General features: G+C 38.0%; 2 protein-coding genes across 6 annotated transcripts in view; both read left to right on the top strand.

The window, feature by feature from the left end:
• MMP8 (matrix metallopeptidase 8) overlaps window positions 1-8,578 on the top strand; it is a 32,636-nt gene extending 24,058 nt beyond the window's left edge. For all 3 annotated transcript variants that reach the window (XM_033410044.2, XM_033410045.2, XM_004282196.3), the window contains 6 exons: window positions 2,619-2,780; window positions 4,277-4,394; window positions 5,157-5,290; window positions 5,860-6,013; window positions 6,700-6,803; window positions 6,966-8,578. In XM_033410044.2, coding sequence (XP_033265935.1) covers window positions 2,619-2,780; window positions 4,277-4,394; window positions 5,157-5,290; window positions 5,860-6,013; window positions 6,700-6,803; window positions 6,966-7,069 — 776 coding nt within the window. In that variant the 3' untranslated portion in view covers window positions 7,070-8,578. The remainder of the gene's footprint in view (window positions 1-2,618; window positions 2,781-4,276; window positions 4,395-5,156; window positions 5,291-5,859; window positions 6,014-6,699; window positions 6,804-6,965) is intronic.
• A 3,688-nt stretch (window positions 8,579-12,266) lies between these two features.
• Window positions 12,267-23,792, top strand: MMP27 (matrix metallopeptidase 27). 3 transcript variants are annotated; one of them, XM_004282197.3, is made up of 10 exons: window positions 12,267-12,422; window positions 13,244-13,482; window positions 14,579-14,727; window positions 14,821-14,949; window positions 19,080-19,241; window positions 19,418-19,538; window positions 20,799-20,929; window positions 21,756-21,915; window positions 22,477-22,580; window positions 23,531-23,792. In XM_004282197.3, the coding sequence occupies exons 1-10, from the start codon at window positions 12,324-12,326 to the stop codon at window positions 23,770-23,772; spliced, it is 1,536 nt and encodes a 511-aa protein (XP_004282245.1). In that variant the 5' UTR covers window positions 12,267-12,323; the 3' UTR covers window positions 23,773-23,792. The 3 variants fall into 3 exon arrangements, with proteins under 3 accessions (XP_004282245.1, XP_033265937.1, XP_049570061.1); XM_033410046.2 differs by having other exon boundaries at window positions 12,286-12,422; window positions 13,164-13,482; XM_049714104.1 differs by having other exon boundaries at window positions 12,289-12,422; window positions 13,278-13,482.
• The last annotated feature ends 390 nt before the right edge of the window (window positions 23,793-24,182 follow it).

Genomic DNA, 24,182 nt, shown 5'->3' with positions numbered 1-24,182 from the left:
GAATTTGCCCTCCTACATACACACACAGCCAAGTTATTGTAACATTTCACACTCACACAAACTGATCATTTAAAATTCTTGCTACCTCAAGATACTAAGTTAATTTAGGTTTAGAAAAAATCCTGAAGCTAAATTCTGACCTTGTTTCCTAAGGCAGGAATCAGAAAACAACAGATCATGGCTAAGTCCTTCCTGGTCCTATTTGTATAAATAAAGTTTTATTGGAACAGGGCCACATACTCTTTTGTTTATGTATCATCTATGGCCGCTTTCATACCACAATAACAAAGCTGAGTGGTTGACACAGAGACCATACGGCTCATAAAAATCTAAAATATTTACTATCTGAACTCTTATAGAAAAAGTTCGCTTACCACTGCTTTAGGGTATGTATTTTAATATTGTGAAATTTAATGATGTTTGAAAAAGATTCCTATTTTTGGAAATTCAGAAATAATTGGTTTATTTAGAAAACTGACCTATTTAGGAAAGAGCAGCCATCTAGTTATTCTCGTTCATCTGGTGATTTCATCTTCGTGGAGCTCTTTTTCAATGATACGTTTCCATATAGCAAACTACCCCTTTCAGGAGAAAACTCAGAGTAAGAAGAAGACCACCTGAAGGGAAGAACTGAGAATAATGAGAGGTATATTCAGACCATATGGTACTTTACAAGGCTACAGGGTAACAAGAAGCCAAAGAACACTTTTTAGAAAATAATAGGAAAGGAGCATTTTACCATTGCTTGGGACCTGTTCCTCCCACCATTTTCTCAACATAAATGTTCTGAGTGTTTATTCTACCTAAGTCCCTGTGCTAGGAGCTGTGAGTACCCAAAGATAATAAACACTCCCCACGACTTTGCATTCTTATTGCCCTCCCCACTAGTTCAGACGGTCATTACCTCTTACCTGAATTAACTGGTCCAGATTCCCACCTGGACTGTTCACCTCCGATCTCAGCTCCCTCTAATTTTCCCCAGCACTGTAAGAAGTTTTGTCCTTGGAAAGCCCATCTTTACATTTGGAAAGCCCAGTGTTTACATTTTCCAGGCCAAATATGTCCACATACCTTCACTTGACACTGAAAGCTCTTGGAGATCTTCCAAACTCATCTTTCATGGCTTGTCTTCATATTTCACACACAGCAGTCACATGGCACATTCACTGTTTCTAGATCACACCATGTGCTTTCCAACTGCCCTACATTTGCTCACATTGCTTCCTCTTCCTGAAACACCTTTCCCCACACCCTAAGCCCCACCTTTCAAAATCCCTCTTTTCCATGCTACGTCAAATGCCACCCCCATCCTGTCTTTCAGCTGGAAATGAAGCCTTCCTCTCAGAATAACAACAGCCTTGATTTTTTCTTCTCTAACTGCCCTCCTTATTATTCTGTGCATTCTGTTTGTTTGCACACATCTCCCCTTTTAGTCTATGCATCATCACAAATCTCCCAGAGCCCCTTGCCCAGTACTCCAGACACTCAAAGGTGTTTTTTATAGCATTTATGAATGCAAAATGGAAGGATGTGATGATCAAGAAAGAAAGTCTTGGAGCATGAGTAGAATATTACAAGGGTAATTATCATCAGGAAGTTGAACATGGTGATAAGAACACAGGTCTTGCCATCATACCTGGGTTCAACCCCAGCTCTACCACTTATTAGTTGCAAGGCCAATATAACAAGGTATTCAAAAATCTCTGGGCTTCAGTTCCTTTATCGTAAAAGTAATCTAACAATTCTTCATAAAAATATTGTTAAGATTAAATATTATTACAATTCCTAGCATATAATAAAGTGCTGTACAACTATGATTGTTTTTTAAGTAGACATGTAAGAAAATGCACAGTGTGTTTGTGAAATGGCACATAGACTAGCTGGAGTGAAGGATTCACATCAGAAATCTAGTCCTCAAATGTCTGCTGGAGCCAAATGGAGTAGTCTTGAACTTGGCAAAGGAGCTCAGGCTTTATTTGACAGGAAGTGCAAGCCTTGAAAGTTTTTAAGCTCCCAGTTATGAAAGGCACTATGCTCATGGAAGTTAAAAGATAAGGGTAGGAAGCAATAAGAAGCAGCGTTTGTCTCTTTCTGGTGGAAAATTCCTGAAGCTTCCTGGAGAGCTCAGAATCAAGGAAGAGCTGGTGCTGAGTGGTCAGGGAGCCAAAGTGAGTCAGCTCTGCATCTGAGGCCACTCTTGCTGCCTGGCAGACTGAGACTCTCCTCATGGGGCTGTGGGCCTGGGAGACTGGAGAGGGGTAGGGGTGGGTGCATGGGAGGAGAGGGCTTTTGAGAGTCATGAGACCTGTGATGGCCCTGCCATCACTTGCCTGAGCCCCAGGCCCATGAGATATGGGAACTGGAATAAAAGCAGCAGTCTTTCTTGGTTCTAAGATTTGGTGAGGACCTCATACTCACCTAATCTTAACCTATAGCCCCTACCTTGATTCCTTCCAATCTCCATTTCTTCAGGTACCTGAAGAGAAAAGGAAAAAGGCAGGCATGGGAAAGGCTGTTTCTCCAGGGAGTTTTGGCTCAGAAGCTGCATTCCTTGAGATCCTATTTCCACCACCCTTCAGTCTACTTGGAGCCATTCACCACACATGCTTGCATTTCAGATTACAACTTGTTTCTTGTTGCTGCCCATGAATTTGGCCATTCCTTGGGGCTGGCTCATTCCTCTGACCCTGGTGCCTTGATGTATCCCAACTACGCTTTCAGTGAGCCCAGCACCTACTCGCTCCCTCAAGATGACATCAGTGGCATTCAGGCCATCTATGGTAAGGTCATCTGAAGAGCAGCAGTACCTGGTGAGACCTGGCCATGTCAGGGACGTTCATTGCAGTCTTGGCTATGGTGATCGAAGTTAGAGGGCACCTGGGAGTCCATCAGGAGGAGAATATATGGGTAAAATGTGGTGAATGCCTGCCATAGAGTAATGTACAGCACTGAGAAGCACTGAATCAGATGTACATAGATGAGTCTTTAAAACATTGTGCTTCCTGGAAAAGAAAGAGAATGATACATGTTACTCAGTGTATAAATTACATAATACATGAATCTACACAAATTAAATATGTATATAGACAAAGCAAGGCATTTTCAAGAAACATGCTAACAAACATGTATACATATATATTGAACATATCAAGATTGTTTTCTGTGGGGGAAAGAGGGGAGTGGGGATGGAGTATGGAGAGAAAGAAACATCTTTTAAAGACAGTACTGATACTTTTCAGGGAGGGATATAGAGGCCTTTGCCTCTGTCTAAGTATTGTCTGATAAGACCATTGCCTCTCTCTTTCCTCTTGCCCTCCTGCCCCCTAGTGGCTGTAATAACAAGAAACCAGAGAAGAGGTTTGTAGCTCTCTAAAAATAAAAAAATTTTAAAAATGTTTTGTTGATTGGAAGGGAGTGTCGTGGAGTCGAATTGTGTAAAACATTCTCCCTCTCTGGTTGGACAGCAGTACAAAACGAAGCATGCCAGGGTCCCACAACTACAAATTTTATTCATGACAGTAGAATTTTCAGGGATGATGAGACCTAGTCTAACTGCCTCTACTCCCCAATTCCTTTTCCCCTGAAAACACCTCCCTTTCTCACTCGCCCATATTTGAACTGTTAGCAGCCTTTCATTCTACAATGGGAAAATACATTAAAATTTAAATACTTATAGAAAAAAATATTGCTACATTTTGATTTAGATTTATGCTGTGAGGGCCTCTTTCCAGAAGGTGGATTTTAGTGAGAAAGGAGAAAGTAGATACTGAGTGACTAAAAATGCAGAAAGAGGAGGCAAGAAGGGAAAGAAGCATGGGATTCTAATTTTAAACTGCCAGAGGGGAGGGGGAAGAATTCAAATTTCTTTATTTCACAACTTAGCTTGGAACTCTCCCTAATGCTACCATTACTCTTTTATTTTTGTTTCATTTTTTTTTAATTGGGGAATAGTTGTTTTGCAATGTTGTGTTAGTTTCTACTGTACAGCGAAGTGGAGTTACCTGTGCTATACCTCAGGTTCTTATGAGTTATCTATTTTATACATATTAGTGTATATATGTCAATCCCAATCTCCCAATTCATCTTACCCCCCTCTTTTATTTTTTAATTTTAAAAAATAAAACTTTTAAGAGGGCCTAATGTGTGATTAATGTCTTATAGGATAGTCAGCTAGCATTTCTTTTCATATGAAGACCCTTCACCAACCTGAGAAGTAACTGAAATACACCAAAATTCACCCTGGACTCATGCTTATAAAAAGTCTTTTTACTTTCAGGACCTTCGAGCAACCCTGTGCAACCTACTGGACCAACCACACCCACAGCCTGTGACCCCAGACTGACATTTGATGCTATCACTACACTCCGCAGAGAAATACTTTTCTTTAAAGACAAGTATAAGAATGAACTATTCCTTCCTTTGACTTCTTTTACTGGCATAACTTAAAACTGGATTCTAATTAAGTCACATATTACACATTACCCAGCTTTTCCTTTGAATTCTATGCATATGAATCTCGTTGAAATTGATAGTGCTTTCTGGGTAAATCAAAACATCCAGGAAAAGAAAAATAAAAGCTAAAACATCTGTAAGCATTTAGATGTTTGTGATGATGTAAACAGACATGGACTCTAGCTGATGGGAACTCTATAGCTGGGTTTACCCAACACCAAAATAGCATTCAATTCCACCCAAATTCATTCAAGTGAATGGAAACTGTCACTTAATAAGCTGCAGGGAAAATCATCTGACTGAATTTTTCAATTTTCCATTGGCATTCTGTGATTGTGCACTCACAGGCTGAGTGTACTTGTATTGCTTTTGCTAGAATATTCTAAATATTCTCTTCATATTGTAGCAACAATAATGAAAGAGACTAACAAAATAAAACTTGTCAATGTGTGAGGAGGCGGGCAATGTAAAATGTAATCAAATAAGGTCACTCCTATCAGCTCATCTGAAAACTGTAAAATACTCACCAGATGGACAGTATCACCATAAAGTGCTGGCCATATGCTGGTCACTGTGCTGGAAGCATTGCCTTCACTGTATATTATATCCTCCCAGCAATCTTATAGGATCAATACCAGCCCAAGACTCACAGAAGCTGCCTGCTTAGACTATTGTATGTGGTTTTCTCCCTTGTGTTCCATTAGGTACTTCTGGAGAAAGCATCCTCACCTACGAAGAGTCGAACTCAATTTCATTTCTCTCTTCTGGCCATCCCTGGTAAATGGTATACAGGCTGCTTATGAGGATTTTGACAAGGACCTAATTTTCATATTCAAAGGTAACTGCTTAAGGTTTTCATCTTATTTTAGTTCCTCCTGAAGGGAAGGGCAGGACTTCTTTGTGGTCCCTTCCAGTTTCAAGGAGGTGAGTCAAGGAGAGAGTGTTAGACTAGCTGGGCTTTTGTCACGAGACCTGGGTTGGGTCGCATCTCCACCACTAAATGCTGTATGAACTTGAGCATGTTGTACCTTCTTCAGGCATCAGTTTTCTCATCTACAAAATGAGAACACTTTATTAGACCACCTTTAGCCTTCCTCCACCCTCATCCCAGATATAAATTTCTAAGATTCCCCAAGGCTCTAGTTCTCTGTATAGAAGTCACATGAGATAAGACGTTCAAGTGTGGGGCCCTGAGTGTCAGGCGAAGAAGTTGGAAATGCTTTACAGGTTCCAGGAAATCACTAGAGTTATCATAGCCCAATGGTCTTGACTTTACCACCTCTATCTTTTCAAGACTATTTTTTCCATTTTCATTTCTATGATGAATTTATGCAAAGATTAAGAATTGGTATACATTTTGTAGGAATGGAAAAACTTTATCTAATATATAACCTGAATCATTGGCAGGCAATCAGTACTGGGCTGTAAGTGGCTATGATATTCAGCAAGGTTATCCCAAGAATATAGCAAACTATGGCTTCCCAAGCAGTGTCCAAGCAATAGATGCAGCTGTTTCCTACAGGGGAAAGACATACTTCTTTGTAAACAACCAATTCTGGAGGTAAGATAAACTATTTTTTCCATTAGAAATTGAAATTTGTTTTTCTTTACCCTCTTTACAAACCATCATTGATTAGGCAACTGAAGGTTAAAAATATCTAGGTGGTCTCTGATAGGCATTCTTTTTCACAAGATGATTGATGTCGCTCTGGCTTTTGAAAATTTTACAAAGTTAAGATTCCTGCACAATGGTATTGAGGATTCTATATCCTGAAACAGAGCAAACTTTAATAAAACACTAAAATGGGATGCAAAGAAAGAGTTAGGCTAATTCTCATTTATTCATTAAATTCTAAGAGTTAAATTCTACTACACTCAAGCAAATGTTATACAGAACTTGATTCCCAACTTGAAATTATTATTTATATTTATTCAGATAGAGAGACTATGAACTAATTAAGTAAAAGCCTTAGAACATATAAGCTCTCCTTTTTTAAAATAACAGTGCCCCAACAATCAGAAGCCTGTTTTCATATTAGTGATACCCATATATTTTATAAATATGTATGTACCCTTAGGTAGAGAAGTTAACCACTGTTAGTTTCCCAGTAAATAGGACATTGTGAAGAACAAATGAGAAAATATGTGTGAAGGCATTATGTAAAGTACATACAATTTAAATAAAACTATTAATCACTGTACACTGTATTGGTCTTAAATGTGGGACAATTATTTTTTTCTCATCAGATATGATGACAAAAGTCAATCCATGGAACCAGGTTATCCCAAAAGCATAGCAAGTAGCTTTCAAGGAATAGAAAGTAGAGTTGATGCCGTTTTCCAGAAGAATTGTAAGTAGAAAAAAAATAACCTAATAAATTAAAAAAAATTTAAGTAGCTCATTTGCATTGCAAAGTTATATTAGGACAGGAGTGGGGTCTTTTTAATTGAAAACATCCAAGATCTGCTACAAGCTAATTCAATACATTATATCTTTTTTCTTTTTCTTATAGCCTTCTTCCTTTTCTTCAGTGGACCAAGATATTATGCATTTGATCTTAGTGCTCGTAGGATTACTAGAGTTGAAAGAAGCAATAGATGGCTTAACTGTAGATAAAGCCGAAGCAAAATCAAGTGTGTTTGTGTCCATTTTCTGAATATGGAAGGGAGATCTAATCTGCATATCTATTACATTGTGTCCTATTTATACTTTTCTCAACAATAAGTAATATTGTTTGGTCTCACTGTATTCATTGGACTGATCCTCACTGAAAATACGTTTGGAGTATTCCACTGTTTGCAGAGGCTGATTTTGTCCTATGTTCCATCTCAGGTTAGTGAATCCATCACAAGGAGAAGGAAATTAAGCCTTCTTTGCCACCTCAATATTCATTATTTCATCACTTGCTATTTGACTTATTTGACTTCTAAAATGCCCATTTATTCTTAAGTCTTTTAAATATGTCTTAAGTGTAACTGCTACATGTAATTTAGCACTGGTTTTGGTTATAGGTAAGGATTATGAACAACATAAATAGTACACATTGCCTTTTGCCAAAAATGTGATGCTTTTTCCACTCTTGGAAAGAAATGTTGTTGATACTTGTTGTGGATTGAATTGTGTCCCCCCAGAAAAGTATGTTGAAGCCCTGACTCCAGGTACCTACAGATGTACCTAATTTGGAACTAGCATCTTTGAGGATGTAATTAGTTAACATGAGGTTATACTGGGTCAGAGTATGCCTAAAACCTGATGTTCTTATAAGAGGAGAGACATAGACACACAGTGGAGAAGGCCATGTAAAGATAGAGACAGGATTGGAATGATGCATCTACATGCCAAGGATTGCTGGCAACCACCAGAAACTGGAAGAGGCAAGGAAGGATCCTCCCTAGAGCCTTCAGAGAGAAGAACATGGCCCTCCTGACACCTTGATTTTGAATTTGTAACTTCCAAATTGTGATTTTAAAAATTTCTGTTGTTTTAAGCTATGAAGTTTGCGATACTTTGTTAAGGCAGCTCTAGGAAGCTGATACAGTACACCTGAACTTATGGAAATGAATCGGTACAGAAATACAGACTTGCAACCCCAGTAAAGATTACTGGCATCTTCCCAGGGGAGCAACAAAAAGGAGGGGTACCACTTCCTCTCCCGCCTCCTGGCTTCTAGAGTTCAAGAAAATGGGCCAGTTAAATCTGTTGTTCCTTATTCCTGGGATCCTCAGGAGGACACCCTCTACAGATAACCAGGGTTTGCTGCACAAACAAAATAGTGTTGGGCACAAAATTCAATAAATCTCATTTAATTGAGTTAAACTGAGCTTAGATGCATAAATTTGCTAATGGCTCTTTTCCGTTAAGAACTTTAAGATTTGTGGTATCAAAATGACTAGTCTAGACATTAAAATCATTATAATGTCGTATCTGCAGTTGTTAGAATGTAATGCAGTGCAGCTTATTACACAATAAAATATGTGAATTGTAAAATATATTTATCACTAGCACATCCTTTTTCCTTTTCCTGTTAAAGTTTTTAAACCCCACAGATGATTGATTTAGTATACTTTGATACTTTTTTCTGGTTCAAAATTTATCTATTAAATGATTTCAAAATAAATATTTTAAATGACCAACTCGTGATCTACTATAATTTCTTAAGATACTACCACATAGTTCATCTAAAGTATAAAAAGGAAATTTCAATATATTTGCAACCATTTTCCTTTATCAGAAATATTACAACATTGATATTAAACTTTTAGATATTACTTCACAGGTTTATGAAATATTTTATCAATATTCTATGTCCTCAAAGATTCCCTCAATTATGTCAATACATTATTCTCAACTTATTTTACAAGATAAGAAAATAGAAACTAGTATATACTATAATTTCATTTATTCATTTATTCAACAATTAATCACCTACCTGTTCCAGATGCTGTGCTAGGGAAAGTGAGAGAGACATATAAGCAATTCATTGTATCAATGTCAAAGGGCAAAAGGACCTGTAAGAACTGGATATTTCCTTAAGAGTCAATTCCAGACTATGGCATTTTCTAAAACTTCTTATGAAATCAGTTTTTAGAAGCACGAAGATGGGAGATTCATCTCAGAACAGCTGCTAGTTGTGTCAGTTAGTTATGATAGATTCTTGGCCCAAGCTTCATCCGTACATTTTCAAGATAAGAACTGAATTCATGTTATTTCTTTAACCATATTTCACAGTCATAGGAAGTGAACAGCAATACAAAGTATAGTAAAGAATTTTTAAAATTAGCCCTTTTTTTGGTTTTCTTCTTGACAACATGTGGTATTTTTTGGATGTTACATTGAAGTTTTATGTGAGGACAAGAGATTTAAGACTCTAAGCTTAAAACTTTAAGAATGATATTACTTTTATCTTAGGTTGAGTTTCCTAAAAAGCAAAGACTAAGACAAAACTTCGGTGCAGTTACTTTATTCAGGACATGGTCCCAGGAAGCAAGAGTGAGGTAGCAAGCAGAGTGAAGCAGAAAGAGGGAAAGTCAATACAAGTATGTGTTACTGAGGTTTCTACTATGGGCAGCTGGGGCTCAATTCCATCAGGACCTCCTGAGAAGCTTACAGAACACCTTTCAATTGTTCAAATCTCCAGTGGATTGGAGGCTGGATCCGATCCAGCCTCCAATCCCTCCTTCAATTCCCTCCTTCAACATTAATCCTTCAATTCCCTCCCCCACTGGGTAGCTCTAAGGAATTGGCCTGTAGGCTCCATGGCAGCTCAACGCCCTGGGTAGAAAGCAGAAAGACATCCAATCTGTGGTTAAGGTTGGACTTTGTCAGAGTAAGGTGAGTTACACAAGCCTGTCCACCACCATACAACTTAAATCAGAGGTACACTGAGGGGATTCTGACACGGGGCACCAGAGGCACCTCCTATAACTTTGTTGTTGGGATATTAAAATTATGGGAAATTGGAGGTGACATCTTTGGAGAAACTTACTCACCCAAGAAAAAAGACTTACAGATACCAACACTATAGAAATCTCAATGGGACAGAGACTGCTAGTTACCTATGTTAACATGATTCCCCCCTTCCTTTGCTGCAGTAAGAACCCAATTTCATTTGAGGTTGCAATGCATCCAGCTAAGAGACTACATTTTGTAGCCTTGCTTACAGCTAGATGTGGCCATGTGTTTAATTTCTTGCCAAAAAGTGTAAGCAGAATACTCTGTGGGCTTCTGGAAAGAGACTGGGTACTTACTTTCTCTACTTTCCTCCTTCCTGCTGCCTGTAATGCAGATACAATTGCAGAAGCCACCTGGACCATAAGGCACTGGCACTGAGAGAGTGGTGTAGCTAGTGTCTGTTGCCTACATCCCTGATGATGTGGTGTTGTCATACAAGCCATGGACTGCCACATCTGGCCTTCTCTTACGTGAGGAAGAAATCAATGTTTATTAATCATCTATTATTTGGGTTTTTTCTCTTACATTTTGACCAAATCTCATTCCAGCTAATACATCACATGAAGTGTCTGGAACCCGCCCCACCTCCCTGCAGTAAAGGCCATTAACTGGCAAGCCCTGTCAGTGCACACATAGTTTCCAGTCAGCTTTCCTGTCTCTCAATCTTAAACAGATTGCAGAGTACAACATATCCAAACATTTTTTTAAAAGCTTCTAATGTCAAAAACAGACGCCAAAAAAGAAACTTTGAAGAAATAGAGACAGTCCTGGGAGCAAAAGAGAATGTCAAAATAAACAACAAAAAAAAAACCTTAACATTCTTTAAAAATAAGACATATTTTACATCCAAAAAACATTAACAAAATACAAAAAAGTATACTCAGAGAACTAGAAAGAGCTCTTGGAAATTAAAAATATAACTGAAATAAGAAACTCAGTAGGTGAGCTGGAAATAAAGTTGATGGAAAATAGTAAAGGATATATTGAAAACACAGAGATTTAATCCAAGAGTTCCAGTAGATATGTATTCCAGAAAGAGAAAGAGGAAACTGGGTGGAAAGAAATTATCAAAGAAATAATAGAGGAAAGCTTCCTTGAATTAAAATTTTCATAATGAAAGAGCTCTCTTACTGACAAACAATGTTAATGCAAAAAGACTCACATTAAGAGACATCATTATAAAACTTCAGAATATCTGGTTAAAGAGACTTTCAAAAGTTTTCAGAAGAAAAAAGAAAAATATCAAGAATCAAAGTCTTTTCAACAACAATACTAGATTCTAGAAAACAATGGAACAGTAACTTCAAAATTCTAAGGGAGATTTATTTCAGCCTGATATTCCATAACCAGAAACACTCTCAGTCAAGTGTGAGGATGGAATGAATGGCATTCTAGATACGAAAAGATTAGAAACATGCATTTTCCTTGCACACTTTCTTAGACCCTCCATCCCTATTTCCCATGGCTATCTACACATATATTTGCTCCAGTCAGGACAGATTTCCTACAGCTCATTTCCGCCATGGTACCTGTTTCCTGTGGCCTCCCTCCACTCATATGCCTTCTCCTTTCGGCTGTGAAAACCAAATCTCCTACACGTTCTTCAAGAGCCAGTGCAAGCTCCACTTGCTTGAAGCCTTTAGGCCACACACATCTGCAGTGATCTCTTTACCTTTTGACCCTTCTCAGTCTCTAGAATCTTCACATGCATTTTGCTACTTTTGTCATTTTATCCGGCATTAGTCTCTGTATATGTCTGAATTCTCCAACAAGATTGGAACAGTATCTTAGTGTGACAGGAAAATAGAAAGTGCTTGGTAAACATCTGATGTTTACCCAGTTAATTAGGATACTCTGATTCCTGAATCAATTGTCTTTTCATGACACCATACTTTTTTTTTTTGAGAAACAGACATGGCTTGTTTATTAGAATGCAGAAAGTATCTGTATCAAGAGCAAGACAACAGATGAAATTGTATTTCTCAGAAAAAGCAACAAATTACAATTTTGCAAACATAACAGGTGATTTCAAAAAAGGTAAAATTTTTTTACAAAGAAAATTATCTTTTTATACAAATATTTTGGGCTTTCATTCAAAGGAAGATTATTTCATAAACTCTCAAGAATTTATGGATAAGAAAACCTTCAACTTTGCAAGGACAAAAGTAACTTGGAGGCTGACTTTATATTATTTTGAATTCAATAATGAACAATGACTGTGTTTACCAAACAATTGTAGATCATGATTGCAAAATCAAGTTACCCTAAGAAAAAAAAAGCATATCATGACACACCCCATGGCAAATGTCCTTTTCTGTTTTTAATCAAAGGATGATACAAGTCAACTCACGCCACGTCTCACTATTATTTTCTAAATTCTATGCAAACAGGACAAGGCTTCAACTGAAGAGAGACAAGAATGAAGAGGCTTCTTTTATTTTTGGTCCTTGTAACATTTTCTTCTGCATTTCCCACAGACCGAAAGATGGAATATGAAGAAAATATGCAACTGGCTCAGGTACTGTCTCAATAAATGTTATTAATGACTATCAATAAAACTTTTACTTTATTGATTGTATTGGGACTTAAAAAGACAGCTAGTTCCTACCAAAGAGTCCTGAACTTTCTTGTGAGGAGCTGCTTTTCCTTTCCTTGGCTCTAAGGACATCAAGGAAATTTGAGGGGTGGAGAGTAGGGGTGGGGTGGAGGACAGGAAGGATTTGCTACAACTTTAAGCAATAGTTACAAGTGAAGAGACAGTGAGAGTAGAAAGGGTCAGCCCTGAAAGAATGGAGGTCTCCATAAAAGCATTTGAAGACCAACCAGGAGAACCCAACTATATTTTGGAGCCACTTATCCCTGTATGTATGAAAAACACATTGTTTTGGAGATTCCCTGTAAAAATCAGTCCAATTTGCCATATTTGGTGAAATTATTTACATTTGAAAAATGGATAATCACATCTCCTCTAGAATTTGATTCAAGGAAACACCAAAATGAAAGTAACAGCAACAATATGTAAGACACAAGATAATTTAACACACAGAAGAAGCTTGCTTCTCTTCTGTGGAAGTTTGGAGTCTCATGGGCTGTATGGGTTTAGCCAGTTCTGGTCACACATAGCTCAATGAGTTCTTGAAAACTGAAAACACAGGGTGACTCTTTGCTTTCTTCTTTGTTTTCTTCCTCTCTTCTTTCTTCTCTCACTCCTTCCTTTCCCTTGTTACTTATTTCCTTTTTCCCTCCTACTGCCAAAAAGGATTGCAGAAAATTTTGGTTTCTCCTGAGATGGAGATCTGCTCTCCTGTAGTCTGTGCCTTTTTTTGTCTTTTTGGTCAGGCATATCTCAACCAGTTCTACTCTCTTGAAATAGAAGGGAGTCATCTTGTTCAAAGCAAGAACAGAAGTGTCATAGACAGCAAAATTCGTGAAATGCAAGCATTTTTCGGATTGACAGTGACTGGAAAACTGGACTCAAATACTCTTGAGATCATGAAGACACCCAGGTGTGGGGTGCCTGATGTGGGTCAGTATGGCTACACTCTCCCTGGGTGGAAGAAATACAATCTCACATACAGGTAATGCTACTGCCCCTAATCTAAAGGAACATGAAAATAATCTCCAAGGAACAAAAATAATAATAGTTTATTTTACCGAGCACTTCCTGTGTGCACAGCACTTGATAGATTTTATTTATTCCATCCTCCCAAGAAATTTGTGACATAGGCATCACTGCTATTACCACCTTAAACACAGAGAAACAAAAGCTTATTTACCATAGGCCATTTTACACAGCTCTTCTCATCAGACTGGCTCTGGCAGATATGCTCTAATCTCTAGCCTCTGCCACCTCTATAAAAGCTCAGGACCAGGATCTGCCTTCTGATTGCAGATGCTTAAAGGTACAAATGAAGTGTGCTCAAGGGAAAATGGGAAGACCCTGGAGCACAACCAGTTCATGTCAAAGGTGTGTGAGTCAGATTGTCAAATCTAAGGTGGACCCCAGACATCTCAAGGACAGGGAGCTGGCTTATTGGCAGAAAGAAGATGAAGTGCACCTGTGACCTGAGATAGAGTCAGTGACTTTGACCACTGCTCTAGAGCCTTCCTGGCTGGCCCTAAAGAGTCTTTCTGATAGTTCTTCCTTCATCTTACTGAGCCTTAGGGATTGAGATAAAAATACGTTTATCAAGATAGGGAATATAAATTAAGGGAGATATTTTCTTGAGTAACAAACTCTTTGTGGCTTTCAAGTGAGACTCTTAATATATGACACATGCATAAGACTGATTTCTACAAGCCGTTTGAGAAAATAAATCTCAATTCTTTTTAGAAGATATTTATAATACAGTCATATACACAGCAAACACATACATGGGATTAATGATCTCCCACTTAAGATGTGATCTTAGGGAAATCATTTAACCTCTTTGAGCCTCATTTGTTAAAGTGTGATAATACGACCTGATGAATAGGGCAAATGAAAGATTGAATTATATAGCATACGTAAAAGTACCTTACTTAAATAGTAAAGTAGTGTACAAATGTAGCAATAGCACCGTACCAAATGTTACTGCCGCATATAATTGATGACATAGAAATTATTTTCTTTCCATAGTATGTGTTTACATGCATGTATAACCACGAATTGATATATTTTTGTTAATTTCTAAGAATCATAAACTACACTCCAGATATGGCACGAGCTGATGTGGATGAGGCTATCCAAAAAGGTTTAGAAGTGTGGAGCAAAGTTACTCCACTAATATTCACCAAGATTTCCAAAGGGATTGCAGACATCATGATTGCCTTTAGGACCCGAGGTAAGGTTTTCAGCAGAGAAAGCTATATGGCTATTTTCATCCCAGGAGCTTTGAAGATGCTGATCCTTTTTCCCCCCATGAATTGTATCTCAGTCCATGGTTGGTGTCCTCGTTATTTTGATGGCCCCCTGGGAGTCCTTGGCCATGCCTTTCCTCCTGGTTTGGGTCTGGGTGGAGACACTCACTTTGATGAGGATGAAAACTGGACCAAGGATGGAGCAGGTGAGCCCAATTTTCTTTATGAACAAAATTTTGTTATTCATACAAATTCCTAAAGGAATAGTTTTGCAACTAGTTGCTTTTTACTTCCTAATTTCCCTACGATTTTTCATATTCCAGATGACATTGATGAAAGTGTCCAATGTCTGTTCAAACCATTGTGCTTGTCCAGTTCAGAGCCTTATCCACACAACATCTTCATAAAGTTGCTAATCCTGTTATGATCAGAACATTCTTCCTTTACTCAGATGTTCATTCATATACCCACAATGCCTGAAGGGCCACTATGTGCCTGGAACTGTGCAAGGTGTTGTACAGACCACAAAGTTGTACTCGAAAAGTTCCAGCTCTTCAGAGGTTCATGATCTTGTGTGATGTATAAAGCCTAGACCCACTCACCACCATACAAGGCAGACTGTGCTGTCTGTTCTACCCATGGCAGAAGTCATCTCTGGCTTGAGGACTGAAAGAAGACTCTGGGGAGGTGGTGATTCTAAGTTAGTGATTGAAGGATGCTGTGTGGGTTCATGGCCCATAGGAAGTCTGTTTATATGCATGAACCTCTTCTAGCTCTTGCCTGTCTGCCAAGGTATTAGACCCTGGTCTTTATATTTGACTTACTTCTTCAGACTAAGTGGGTTGATTTTATTTCTTTTCATGGGCCTCCCTGGCACTAAAATAAGAGATATTTTATTACTTTTCAAACAAAAAACAAAACTTTACAATAGTAAAAATATGTGCCTCAAATGAAGGAGCAGGTTGAGTAGACTCTCGGGTTCTCCCACTCTTTTTTTCTATCATTGACTACAGTCATCTTGGGTCTGGCATCTGGTTTCCCAGGTCCCAGGAAAGTGGAGGCTGTGTCTCTCTGGTGGATGGTACGCAAGGCCACAATTCAGTCCTGATCAAGTAACTCCAGACAGTCTGTGGGTCAGTTTTACAGTTTCTGCAAAACTGAAAGCCAGTGACTCAAAATGATGCGTGGCCACTCCTTGCTAAGTCTGATCATGTGATGTAATTGTTTTTCCAAGAGCTAGGAAACAAAGAGGGTAAAGAACTCAGTGCTGGCTGAACTTCAGGTACCGGGGAAGTCTGAGACTGGTTGCTGCCACTGCCACGTGAGTTACATCAAAGACAAGAAAATGAAAGGGGTGGGGTGACACCATGACCCAAACAACAGAATAGTTGAATGGACCATGTCTGTATCTCCTGCTGAAACATGTCCCAATATTTCTCTGGATTTGGCCTAAAGGCAGTGTGGATATGTCCAATCAGGCAGTTATAGGAAATATCTTAGTGCTTACCAAAGTCAGAATGACTCCACTTTGTCAGCCAGGATTTACTTTCATATCTAGAGGTAGATATGAAAGTTTCACTGTCATTTTATCCCTATTAATTCCAATACTTAGTAGTAAAATTACTATTACGCATACTGCAACAGGCCCCTAGCCAAAGGGGATGTGTGGGGTCGATTACAAAAAAGTCCAATTTGATCTGGGCCTCAAGTTGGCAAAACTTGCTTGAGCAAAGCAGAGGATAAATATAGCCCTCCACCAAGTTATGGGTGGATAGCCAGGCAACAATACTAAAATGGGTTATCTTCTAACTACTTTGCTACATTCCCTCAGCTTTGAAATTTTTGGCCCTGGGGGATGCCCAATCATATAACTCTTACCTCACTGACGTAGAAGGGAAAATGCCTTCCTGTTCTCTAATAAAAACATAAAATCTCAAGCATATGTGACCTCCAATCAGATTTTTTAAATAGAAAATTTGGCAATAATGTATAATATATGATTACCTTCTTTACGTATATGTAAGCTCTCTCTATGGAAAGGGCACAAAAGTCTTAGTGTAACTTCCTTAAAAGCAATAGACAACCGTCATCTGCTAATCCCACTGTTTCCTAAGGGAAGGACAGTCACTGCGTGGTGATGTCAGAGGAATCTGTGCACATAGAGAGGCTTTCCTGAGAATCTCCCAAAGTGAGGTCAGTGTCAAGCCTGTATGAATGTAAATGTTCTACACACACATATGTACTAAACAACTGAAACAGACCTCAGAGACCGCTACAGATGCAGTGTTGGGATGGAGAAGAGCAGTGGTCTGTGGCTTGGCAGACCTTACCTGCAGGAAGATGACACATGTTATCTGTAATAAAGGTGAAAACACCTTGCAAAGCACTTGCCTTTAGCAAACATTCAGAAAGTGTTTGACACTGATGATTATGTTGGTGATTATTAGTATTAATGATAATGATGATGATTAGATAGAGTGATTTCTAGGAGAAGGAAAAACTATTCACAAAGGTACTCATGTATTATGTATCAATGTATCCATTTAGTCACATCTCCAAGAAGGCAGCAATGTTGTCTTTTTTTCTACAGTATCATACAGCCTATAATATTGTCAGCACGTGAGAGACACTCTACAAATATTTGATAAATGAAGTCACGCGACAAATCTTTACTCAACATCTACTCTGACTCACGCTCTGCAATAGAAATGGAATATACAATAGTGTACAAGACATAGACCCTGCCCTCCAGGGGTTTACAGTCTAGAGGACACACTCTACCAAATGGCAATTAAAATTAGTATGATCAACCGTGGGATAAAGGGAACTATGGCAATGTAATAGGAGCACATAAGATAAACTCCAATCCATTTACAGAGGTCAGGGAGGAAGTGATGCCAAACCTGAGACCTGAAGGCTCTGCAGGAACTCTGAAGACAAAGTGGAGTAAACAGTTCTAGACAGAATAACCCAACCAACCCAAGTATTAGAATTGTGGTGGAACAGAAGGCTAAAATGGTGAATAGGATTCAGATTAGAATCCTTTATAGAAGGTCTTGAAAGCCACGATAAATGTTTGGACTTCATTCAGATGATCTGAGTTTGAATTACTTTTTTAAAGAGTCATTTGTCCCATCCCCGTCCAAAAGCACATGCAGTGATATTGCCAGCAGCAAAAGCCAGAGCAGAAAAGCATGAACGTCCATGAAATAATTTTTTGCCATTCCATGTTCGTTTTGTGCAAACATCACTGGACAAAGCGCCATAACAAAAGGCTCAGCATTTTCCTTCATGTCCATAGGCTTAGTTGCAACTCCAAGGACAGTCTTTTATATACTTAGAAACTTACAGACTGTGGGAGAGACAGAGAAATAAAAAGGCAAGTCCAACCATGCATGGTACAACTTCTGGTGTGGTAAAGTACAGAGTACTATGGTCTTGTATAGGAGGCACAGCTAACCATTCGATCATCCACATAAAAACCTGGATATCCAGCAACCATCACTAAGCAGTTTCTCAGTCACCAGGAATAAAAGATAATTAAGACATGGTCCCTGTACCGAAAGGGTACACAGCTTGGTGAAAGAAATAGACAATGCAGTACTTATCTGCAAAGATAGAATTAAGCACTGAGTCTACAGAAGCCGAGAGAGGTGCAATTAAGTCAACCTGGATAGGAGCTGGGGAATAAGAGAAGCCTCATGAGGGAGATGGCTCTAGGGGGATTCCTGAGGAATACATAGGATAGCGGGGAGAAAGGGGGGTGAGAAAGTAATACGCTGGGCAGAAGGGATGGAGATATGGAGACACAGAGATTAGAAAGAACATGGCATAGACGAGAAATGCAAATGATTCAATATGGCTAGCTCATGGAATGCGAAAATAAAATATGAGGCTGGGAAAAAAAGCAGGGACTCGTTCATGGAAGGCCATGTTTAGGTATTTGGACTTGATCCTACAGCCAATGGAGAACCTCTGAATAATATAGGTAGGAGAAATATGATCACATTCAGCAGCCTAAAAACAACCAAAGACTGGCGGCTTCTCTCTCTCTCTCTCTCTCTCTCTCTCTCTTTTTTTTTTTTACTACTATCCATTTCTGAGACACCTGTTTCCTGCCATCTGTTAACTCTGGGTTATATTTCTCCATGATGTGACTAATACCAATTATCAGCCTTGAAATATTTCCCAGATAAATGATGGTGAATATGTTATAAGAATTATCTGCTGTTTGGCAAGCCTTTTCTTCATTCCCCTCAGTTACTTCCTAATCTCAGATGCAATCATTCTCCTTCTGAATGACTAATGTACTCATGTTTTCCCTGTTTTTGTTAAGGATTCAGCTTGTTTCTTGTGGCTGCTCATGAATTTGGTCATTCACTGGGGCTCTCTCACACCAATGATCAAACAGCTTTGATGTTCCCAAATTATGTCTCCCTGGATCCTAGCAAATACCCACTTTCTCAGGATGATATCAATGGAATACAATCCATCTATGGTGAGCAACGAATCTGAATATATGTGAACTGAATTGACAGCCTTACAGGAAGGAAGTTGAGAAAAATCACTTCTTGAAATATTATCATGAAGAAAATATTCTCTTGGGTAAGATCCTTCTGTAGGTATTTCTACATGCCTTCTTAATTCACTAAGGTATTTCTTTTCTCATCAAAGGAAGTCCACCTAAGACACCTGCTAAGCCAAAGGGACCCACTGTACCCCATGCCTGTGACCCCGATTTGACTTTTGATGCTATCACCACTTTCCGCAGAGAAGTAATGTTCTTTAAAGGCAGGTAAACCCATTCCCTTAAACACCTCAACTTCCTATGAAGATTTTTCTTTTCAAGAGATTTGGGGATAAGAGAGCTGTGGGGGTAGTGAGAATATGTGCCTTTACTTTTCGTTTTATAACTGCCCATATTGTTTGAATGTTTTATTCTGTGCACATATCTCTTACTTGTTTGATAAATTAATTTTTAAATGTTTTTAAGCAAATTTTTAAATTGCCATTGAAACAGAGTCTACTTTCAGTGACTTCTTAGCTAAAATAACACACCACTCCTGGTGGTGTGTTGGAGGTGGCTTATACCATTTCAGGATCCAATTGTGAAATTTTCAAGAATTTTGTAAACTGGTTCACATCACTTTGGTAGCTTGAAACTGGCCATGGTTGGAGTATTTACACCCTGGAAATCATCAAATGATAAAAATTAGGTTTTTTTCCTACCTGGAGAGCCAATTGTTAAATACGCATCGACAGACCTTTCCCTGAAGCTGAATCAACAGTGTTAGCTGTGGTAGGAAATCTCTTCTCTCACTATGTATAATTTACTGCACTTAACTTGCAACATGGTGTGTCAATTATGTATACCATGACCATATTTTCAGAACAGAGTATCAAGACATACACCAACTGACAAGGATATAGGGGCAAAAGAAAAGAATATCTGAAATTAGACTCCTGCCACCCACAACTATGTAGCACTGTAATTACATGCTGTCACTACCATGCTCTTAATAGTCGAGGCTGAGAGACCACTTGTCAGGGATGGGTAGACAGCATGGGAAGGAAAATGGACTATATGGACTTTTCAAGTCCTCCTCATAGGCTCAGAACTTTACAGCCAGAAGGGAAATCTGAGGAAATATTTAGCTATGCAAAAATAATAACATTTCTTTATTCTAGCAAACATCAGCACCAAAAAATTCTTCTTAGATGGCTTGGTATTGGTTTAGAATGTTGGGAATTGCTGCTTTGGCAAAAATGAGGTGATTGAGCACACTGGGAACTATTTATGAGATTTCCATGGGTATTTTGCTACCCTAAGTTCCCAAAAGAGTGGGCACAAAGTCATGTCCTGACCTTGGTAGTCCAAAGGGTAGAATTGAACTCATAACCATCTAAATTTGCTGTGGAAATTTGTATTAATGTCATAAATTGTTTGAGGAAAATATCAACCAATTAGATAAGGGACAAGTGTCAGTTTGCAGCATTTTCATTGAAATAGATATATATACACTGTGTATAAAGTATGGTTTTCTGTCTAACACAGGCATCTATGGAGGATCTACTATGATATCACTGATGTTGAATTTGAATTGATCTCTTCATTCTGGCCATCTCTGCCAGCTGATATTCAAGCTGCATATGAGAACCCCAAAGACAAGATTCTGGTTTTTAAAGGTAATTTTACCCATCATTATTCCTCTTCTCCCTCTGGATGCCTGAACTGTTCAGTGGGTATTTTAGTGCAAGGAATATAATCTTCATGAATGAGCAAAATAGACAGGGCTTCTGCCCTGACCTGAGGTTCCTATCGTAAAGAATAACTATCCAAGGATTCTCAGTGGTTGTGAAGATAAACACCATCCCAACAGCACAGGAGAAAAGAAAACTGTATAACAAAAACTAAAAAGTATTTTTTTCTGAAAAATAAAGGTAACCCATTTCTCTTCTGTGCTCCCTTTTTACTAGGGTTGTTAGATGTGGCAAATAAAAATAAAAGATGCTTTGAATTTTGGACAAACAACAAAATAATTTTTTAGTATAAGTATGTCCTTTGCAATATTTTGGATACACTTATACCAAAAATTAGTCATTGTTTATTTGAAATTCAGATTCAATTGGTATCTAATATTCAAATTAGCAACCCTACTTTTTACATGGGTTTCACCAGATTACTTGCCTTTGAGAACACTTGGGTGCTGAAATTTAGGAGAACATGTCCAAATATACTTGACTGTTTTGTCAGAGTTGGAAAGAATTAATACAATGAATTCAATTGACATGGGTATGCACACTACTAACTATAGGTATATATTACTTGTGTAATGTTAATGACATAAGTAGCTAAAGAAAGCAGTAAGAATAAATGGAGACATAAGATTACTAAATCTCTAAGCATTGAACCTGAAAGGAACTAAGCATCTAATTATTTTCAAACTTCTTAAGACAGCTATTTCTCCCTTTAGGAAATAAATCAGAAGATAATCACTTTCTCTCTTCCTAGATGAAAACTTCTGGATGATCAGAGGATATGCGGTCTTGCCAGATTATCCCAAATCCATCCATATACTTGGCTTTCCAAGACGTGTGAAGAAAATTGATGCAGCTGTCTGTGATCGAAACACAAGAAAAACCTACTTCTTTGTGGGCATTTGGTGCTGGAGGCAAGTCTACAGACAATTGACCCTTTGTTTTACTCTGGAAAAAAATATCCAGATAACTTCACTTTAACATGGACAAAAATAAAATTAACCTACAGTGTTCCTAAAGTGTTATCTTGAAGGCAATCTCAGGTGGATGGCATTCGCCAAACAAAAGAATGTTTCAATCAGTTCAAAGATCTTTCTCCAAGTTAAAAAAATAAAGATAAAATCATAAAGCTGGTGATGCCAACCAAACCACCAATGACAAACATATCTAGTCAAAATCTTTGAAACTCCAGGATGAGCTCTTATTTTGATTTAACAGTTCCACAGAATAGCATCAATCCGGCAAATTATGTGGCTTTCCCCCCTCATAATTCCTTGCTTTCAAGACATTATAAGTGATTTAACCAAACATAATCTTTGCCATTTTTATTTTATTATTCATCCAACTCGTTTTCTTCCAGTAGGACTACTTTTTTTTTCTACATCTTTGCTTGACTCCAAGGAGGCAGTAAAAAATTAAGCCCTCCCCCTCCAAAACTAAGATCCCCTGAAAACCTTTCAAATCCATGTCTCCAGGTATGACGAAGTTACCCAAACCATGGACAAAGGGTATCCACACAGGGTGGTAAAATACTTTCCAGGAATTGGTCTCCAAGTGGATGCTGCTTTCCAACATAAAGGTAAGTGCCTGACTATAAGGATACTTGGAAGACTTTGCTGACTGTGAAATAAGACAGCATGAAATCTTAAATGTTTCAATTTTAATGTCATTTTATTACTCTAGAGTACATGTAAATAATAATAAACTTTAATCTGAGGGCCTTATCAAAAACTGAATAGTAAGTTCTGAATTATATTCTCTGTCATACTATTTCAAAACTGCAAAAAGTACCAAAATTAACTATCACTGATCCAAGATACCTTATAAAGATACCCCCGAAGAGGTTTAAGTGTGAAAAATGACTAAGCACGTGAAGTGAACAGTGATTCTCAATCTTAATGTACATAGCTTAATATACACAGCTTGGGGTTATGAAACTACAAGTCCCTTAGAGTTTCTGAGGCAGTAGGATTGTGGGTAAGATCCAGGAATCTATAGTCTTAAAAGAACCTCAAACAATGTAATGCATCAGTTCAGCTACTATATCTTCAGAGACAACAAACCAGACCATGCAGTAAGCAGGAGTCTAAACATGTTTTTGAGTAACACCATCTGTTATTCTTGTGAAATCTAACATGGAACCTCAAAAACTAAAACAGATTAACCAGAGCAACACTAGGAAAATGAGGATGTAGGGACCAAGGCCATACTCACATTTCTCCCCCTCTCTGAGACACATTTTTGAAACCTAGTTTGAGAACCTCTGGCATAAACCACAGTCTGACTAGAAAGGTAGTAAGCCCTTGAAACTCATGTTTCATACCTTGGCTTTTTTTTCAGGGAAATAAAAATAATATTTCTCATGTGACTGAGCAGAGTAAAATGTATCTATATATGTAACTATATAGTTACACATTTCTTTTCTCTCCATATAATGTTCAGTTATTTTATTCTATATTCATAAAATTTTAAAGTGTGGAATCATTGTATAGTGGTGCAAAGTAACTAATCATGATTCTCTCTCTCTAGGATTCTTCTATTTCTTCCGTAGATCAAAGCAATTTGAATATGACCCTAAGGCAAAGAATGTTACCCGAATAATGAAAACCAATACTTGGTTTCAATGCAGAGAACCATTAAATTCATCATCTGATTTTACTATCAGTGAGGAAAATGTACATTCAGGGGGAGTGGAGATGTTTTATCATAAGAATTTAAACTTGCTTATTTTCAGTATTGTTCATGTGCTGAAAAACTACAGTTATCAATAAATTCATAGACCTAAAATAAACCTCAAGGGGTCTTTTAATCTGAACTCTGCTTCAAAGGAGAATAGAACTATTCTTTAACATCAAGTTGCCAGTCCTAGTTCTAAATATCTATCTAGTTAAGAGTCAAACAGCTTTTTGAGCTTCCTGATTCTTTTTACAGGAAGTTATGTGTAAACACAACTCTCACTGGACTTTAAACATATTTTGTGCTTTGTAGACTTGAAGAAGTAAGACGTTTGTTATAATAACAAAATACTGAAGATATTTATTAAACCAATCTTTAGCATTCTATTTTGTCTGGACCTTTGGAGTTGGAGAAGCTTGATAAACTGCATCCCTCATCCCTACCCATGTTCTGAACCCACTGAGAAATAACATACAGTTGGGAGAGTAAAATACCACCTTTATTA

Source organism: Orcinus orca, chromosome 8, assembly GCF_937001465.1.
Source record: "Orcinus orca chromosome 8, mOrcOrc1.1, whole genome shotgun sequence".
NCBI lineage: Eukaryota > Metazoa > Chordata > Mammalia > Artiodactyla > Delphinidae > Orcinus > Orcinus orca.
Note: the sequence above shows the minus strand (reverse complement) of the source record. Positions and strands in the feature narration are given on the sequence as shown.